The sequence below is a fragment of the Asparagus officinalis genome, chromosome 4, assembly GCF_001876935.1.
Source record: "Asparagus officinalis chromosome 4, Aspof.V1, whole genome shotgun sequence".
NCBI classification, from domain to species: domain Eukaryota; kingdom Viridiplantae; phylum Streptophyta; class Magnoliopsida; order Asparagales; family Asparagaceae; genus Asparagus; species Asparagus officinalis.
This window is the reverse complement of record NC_033797.1, coordinates 46,938,089-46,944,684: the sequence shown is the minus strand read 5'-3', so window position 1 is coordinate 46,944,684 and position 6,596 is coordinate 46,938,089. Positions and strand designations below refer to the sequence as shown.

Genomic DNA, 6,596 nt, shown 5'->3' with positions numbered 1-6,596 from the left:
CCAATGAAGTGTCTCCTATTGCCGTGAGCTCGGTACAAACACAAGAAAGAACCCCTACCATAATCAGAACGTCGGGTTACCTTTCTATCAACACACTTCCTCCATCTGTTATGGGCTTCTAGGACTTCACACCAACGGGACTTGGTTGCAACCCACCAATGCCTAGAGCAATCCCCAACTGTGGAAACCACATACCTATTAATAATGCTCCCTTGGAAGGCTCCCGAATGCCTGAATGAACACCCCTCAGAAGACCCCTCGAATGATGGATAGAAGTGCCAAACTCTACCTCGGTCTTCTTGCTCATACTAATGGGTTCATAGGACTTTAAACTGCAGGTCAAAGCACTCCTCAACAACTTATGTACGACATTACCAATCAAATAACCCAGCATAAAACAACGCCACAGTCTAGCCGAATCTGATGAAGTCGTCATCTCCCTATCAATCGCCGTGCTTCCAAGCAAATAATATAAATTACTTCTTTTGACGCCCTTCATCACAATCATGGACTCCAATGTGACCTTCAAGCGTGCGTCCACCAAAGTCACCCTATAGCATGCTGTCTCCAAAGCTTCAAGTAAAATGATGTTTATCTTCAATTGTGGAACGAACCTTACATGATCCAACTCTCGCATCATCCCATCACTCATCCTAATCCGAACAGTACCAATACCACCAATAGAGCATGCATGTTCATTACCCATGAGCACGACATCCTCTCTTTCCGACTCCTGAAAGCTGGAGAATAAATCCCTCCTAGGACAAACGTGGTAAGAAGCACCTGAATCCAACATCCACTCCGTAGAGTCGACATCACAAACTGATGGTAGTGCGGATAATGAATAGCCTGAAGAATCCGAATCTGAATTGTTACCACCAGTCTTGACAACATTCACCTCTGAAGCTTGTATAGCTTTCCTCTTATTCTTCTCAGCTCGATCTAACTTTGGGCATTCAGCTTTCCAATGTCCATCCTCTTTACAAAAAGCACACTGATTCCTATGAATCCCATGATGTGCACCTCTAGACTGCGACCTCCTGCTTCGGTTTGAACCACGGCCTTGAACTACTAATGCATCTCCCGATGCCTTCTCGGAGGACTCATCAACACTCTTCCTCAACTCATAATTCACCAACGCTGAGGTCACCTCTTTATAGCTAACATTAGTTCTTCCATTAATCATAGTGAGAATAAAGGTACCATAATCATCTTCGGGTAACGAACACAAAAGTAACATCGTCTTGTCTTCATCCTCAATCATAATATCCACATTGGCCATGTCTGAAAGTAGCTTCGTAAAGTTGTTAACATGTTCCCTTATAGAAACTCCCCTCTTCATCTTGAACTGGTAAAACTTCTTCTTCAAGTGAAGCCGATTCTCAATGCTCTTAGTAAGATACTTTTCATTGAGTGTTTCCCACATCTTCTTCGCCGACGTCTCGTTCATCACATCATAAATAAGATCTGGCGTCAAGCATGACCGAATAACTCCACACGCCCTACTATTCATCTTCTTCCAAACCTTTTCTTCCATATCAGCAGGTTTCTCTTGCAACTCAAGAGTCTCTTCCAAGTTTTGAGCGTCCAACACATCCATCACCTGGCACCTCCACAAACCAAAATTGATCTTGCCATCAAACTTCGGAACATCGATCTTCATGTTATTGATACTCAAACTATGTATCGTCTTTGTAAGAGACGACCCCGATGTGCTTGTTTCACCCATGTTGCAGATCTAACTCTTCAAATAAGAATCCAACAGCGAATCATTCGAATAAGCTCCCAAGTCCAACCCGAAGCTCTGATACCACTTGTTGTGCGTAGCGGAAATTTCGGCAGCACAACAAGTGATTAGATCACAATAAAATTCCAGTTTCACAAAGAAAATAAGAACTGGAAGCAAAATATCTCAACAAAGTGAGATATCAGCTCTTCCTTTCATCAGTTCTAGGACTGACTTGTCGTGGGAACCTACAAGCTATTACAAATCCTGGCAAGAACACAAATTTTACGTGGTTCGGCAAATCGTCTACGTCCACGGGGCAAGGAGGCGGGATCTAATATTAGAGGGAGAGAATACAACTAGAGTTTACAATCTCACAATCTAAAGCCTTAAACAATCTCTCAATCTCTCTCAACAGCCAAAAAGAACTTTGTTACTGCTGTTGCACGTAGCCCAAAACTTAGCTCTCTGCCTATTGCTGCAGCCGAAAAAGAAAAACAGATTCTTTTCTTCCTTGCTTTTTGCACAGCCGTCCAAGCCTCTGCCTCTGCACAGAACTTCACGCAGCCGCTTTTTCTTTCTTTGCTCCCCTCACTTCGCACACAAAACCCTAGGAAGAACCAACAAGTATTTATAAGCTTCTGTCGGGTGGGCCTCTTACCCGCTGAACAAAACATCTCTTTACGTCATGCGCCTGCTGGATATTAGCAAAAATCAGCTGGGCAATAGCCTCCCACGCGGTTTACTAAAATCCGCTGGCTCTTGTAATCCCCTCATTTGGGCGCAACTCAAAACCCGCTGGACATCTCCTCTTCACGCGGTTTCTCCAAAAATGCTTCTTGCTGCTTTCCGCCCCCACCCACCCCCCCACCCCACACACACATAGGAACTTATTGAGTCAATAAATCTTTGGAATTAAATAAAAGAGAGTTTTAAAAAAAATATAATCATCTGTTATTAAATCAATAAGTGCATTTATTTCGATTGAAAAGTAAAACATTTATGATTCGTAAGGAATATGATATTTGTCGCATATATTGTTGATGAATCACAATCACATAGATGGTATCAAATAGTCACAAGACTCGCAACTATCAGGTCCATTTCGTAATAAATTTTGCTAAGCTGAATCATGCAAACACCTGAAACCTTAAAATATTAGCATCATTATATGTCACCAAGAGTTAGGTCAAGAGGTTCCATCCCCACTTTCTTCCCAAAGTGAAAAAACATCGCCATTATTCTTCTATATTATATATTGACGAAATCTAAAATACCAACAAACCACTTAACCACCAAATTTTAATATTGATAGTGAAAATGATTCTCCTTGTGGTCCCAAGCTTAACTTATTCAAATAAGCTATTAACTCCTAAGCCTACAACCACTGGATAGTATAAAATATTCATTTCTCATTAGAATCAACTACATCATGTTATATTGACCAAAAAAAAAGAGAGACTATATCATGTTATGTTATGCTTCGTATTATTGTATATGGGGAGCAAATTGGGAGTCCAATTTCCCTTTTGGCTCTTCTTTGTTACTCCCTCATTACACCAATGATTCTCTTAGTGGTCTCCTGTGTTGTTTTTCAGAGGAATGTCTAGTCTGTTCTCTCCACTATCACAGTTGAGCATCTCTTTTTCTACGAAATCCATTTTCATATACTAGGTTTTATGCACGTACAATGCATGTGGTTAAATACCATGATTAAATATTTTTAATTTATTTTCTTACTAAAATTTATTTCTCAGTTCCACTTCGATTGTTTTTGCTCACTTATATCTTTAAACTTTAGCATTATCATTATTTATTTTCTTTGATGATTGTTTGAATGTGCTACACTAAATTTAAATTTTCATGATTGATAATTGAATTGCTAGGAAACAAATGTAATCTAAAACTAATTTGATTTTTTAATTTATTTGGACCGACACGAAACAAAGCTTGGTTTGAGAAAATATAATGTTGTAAAAGTGAAAAATACTTAAAAATAGCATTATAAAAGAAAGATGAATAATTAAAGCCAATAAGCCAAGATGATTAATATACGTGGGATAGAGCGAAATTAAAGAGAATATGAAGTTTATTGCTAATCATTCATAAACTTCAGAATAAATCATAAACTAAAGATTAATAATAACTCTACACGTTAAGTATTGGAGTTAGGCAGCACTACTGCAAAGGGGACTATTGGCGACGGAAAAATCCGTCGCCAAAAGTCCAAATTCCGTCGCTAAAAGTTTTAGCGACGGAAAAAAAGAAATTCTGTCGCTAAAAATCCGTCACTATTGTCAGGGTAGGTAAATCTACCTTTAGCGACGGCAAATCCGTCGCTAATTTATAGCGACGGATATATAGCGACGGAAAATCCGTCGCCAAAAAATTATAATTCGGCGACGGATTTTCCGTCGCCAAAATAAACTTTTAGCGACGGATATATAGCGACGGAAAATCCGTCGCTATATAATTTTCCGTCGCCAATATTTATTGGCGACGGAAAATCCGTTGCTAAAAGTTGTTTAGTGCACATCTGGCGTGTCAGTTTTCCGTCGCTAAAAGAGCTTTTAGCAACGGAATATACGTCGCTAAAAATAATCTGAATTTTTTTAAAAAAAAATTTGAAAATAAGAAATTCCTGTACAATATATTTCACAACAATAACCTGTACAATAAATTTACCCAACACAAGCACATATAACACATATTTCACGCATATATAACAATTATTTCACTAAAAACATAATAAATATCCCAACATTAGAAATATTTATACAGCACACCCAACATTAGAAATGTTTATACAGCACACCCATTGTTTTTAATGTTAAAACAAATAAACTCAGTCCCGATCATCATCATCCTCATCCTCATCACCAACTCCACCTTGTCGAGAAGTCCCAGCCTAAAAAAATAAATAAAACATTATAGAGCAATACGTACATCATCAAAAACTGAATTTTACAGTAAAGTAACAAATTGTAAAACAACAAGGCATAACATGCAAGTATAGCAATAATAGAGTATCATGGCATATTCTTACATGTTATATGATTCAGAGAGAGTATCATGGCATATATTTATGTATTATACGCAAGCACGCACATGTTTTTAACAACGCACGCACCCGTACCTATCTCCGCCGACACGCACACACGCACGCACGAGTACCCAGCTCAACCCAATCCCCACACTTCCCCCTCCCCCACCACGACCAAACCCAACATCAAGCACGCACATAACGATCACGACAATACAACACATGCAACACCACAACACAACAATAACAACACCACCACCACTACAATAACAATCCCCCACCCACGAACCAACCAAACTCCTACCCCCCCCACCCCCTCCCCCTCCATCATCATCATCATCACCACCACCACCACCACCACGACGAAAACACCCACCAACCAACAACATAACCAACGACCCTACACACGAACGCCCCACAACAAAACAAAATAACAACTAACTAACCAACTCACTATCCAATACAACCATCGCTACGCATGCACGCACCATCAACACCACCATCACATAAAAACATTAAGTATATAATTTTAGTTGTGTTTCGGAGAGAGATATAGTTTGTGTGTAACAGTTTGTGTGATATCATTTAGTCACACGGCATACTCGTAACTAAGTAAGAATTTTATATTTAATTCATTTAATTAAAAAAGAAATATACATATATATATATATTACCTGATCCGCCAAAAACCGTCTCCTATATGCCTCCTGAGCATCAGAAGGTAGAGTCGATATAAACTGGGTGAATTCCAGCTCCCTCTGCTCCCGACGCCTCCGTTCTTCCTCCGCCATCTGGAGTAGCTCCGACTCCCGACGCGACTGCCAATCTTCCATCGCTTTCATCCGCTGCTCCATAGTCGGGTCTTGAGAAGAACTGCATCCTGGTGGAGCTGCAGACTCGTAGGTGCTACTGGACTCGTACGGCCGATGCTCGGATCCTCTCCACCTGTATCTGTTCTTCCTACTCGGTCCAATGACCGTCTCGATGATGCTATCCTCCTCCTCTCTACTTAATCGGGTCGGAGTGTTAGAATCGACCTGAGTCTGTGATAATTGCTCCTGCACCTTAGCATGTAATTTCTCCTGCGATATACCAAAACAACCCGGTCAATTCTAACACATTTAAAATGCATTGTTATAAAAATTAAATATACAAATTAACTGCTACTTACAGCCAGATCCCGGTTCTGCGCTTTCTTCACTTCATCGGCGTAATTTGGACTCCAACCAGTCAGAATACGATCTGCAAAATGCCCGAGTTCTCCCCTTCCCTATTTTATTCACATATATCATTAACTCATAACACATAAATTATACTCAAATTGATAACCTAAGAGCTAATATATTATATACCTCAAGCGCCAATTGATGATAATGCTGGCTGAAGGACCTGGAGCCCCCGTGATGCTCGTAACTGCGGGGCGCATTGCGGTTCCTCCTTGCTATTTCAGCTTGTTCCTGCAAAAGAATGTTAAACAGATATAATATAGAATTTCAAACAATAAACGAAAATATATACTTCAATAATACCTGAATTTCGGCCGTGTCCCAATAATCGCAAAGTGCAAAAAAATCAACTCCATCCACGCGCTTGTCAAGATGCCAGTAACGCTCCCAATCTTCTGTTCTTTGAGTAAAATATTTTTTCTTCAGCTCTGAGCGCCACCTCTTGAACGATAGATTGATTTGCGTGAAGCAGTAAGTCCAGGCACAAGCGTAATCGTCAAGAAAGTAAAATTGCTTCAGCATACAATGAAAGAAGAGATACAAATCAGTGTGTTAAACAAAATAATAAAATAACTAATAATTATGAGAATTAAAATAAATG

The 6,596-nt window shown here is 39.7% G+C and overlaps 1 protein-coding gene across 1 annotated transcript in view; it reads right to left on the bottom strand.

Annotated features, from left to right (window-relative positions):
• The window catches only part of LOC109838635, a 5,889-nt gene continuing 3,829 nt past the window's right edge, over positions 4,537–6,596 (bottom strand). The window contains exons 2-5 of the mRNA XM_020407063.1: positions 6,122–6,219; positions 5,941–6,039; positions 5,444–5,851; positions 4,537–4,634 (exon numbers count right to left, since the gene is read on the bottom strand). Coding sequence (XP_020262652.1) covers positions 4,572–4,634; positions 5,444–5,851; positions 5,941–6,039; positions 6,122–6,219 — 668 coding nt within the window. The 3' untranslated portion in view covers positions 4,537–4,571. The remainder of the gene's footprint in view (positions 4,635–5,443; positions 5,852–5,940; positions 6,040–6,121; positions 6,220–6,596) is intronic.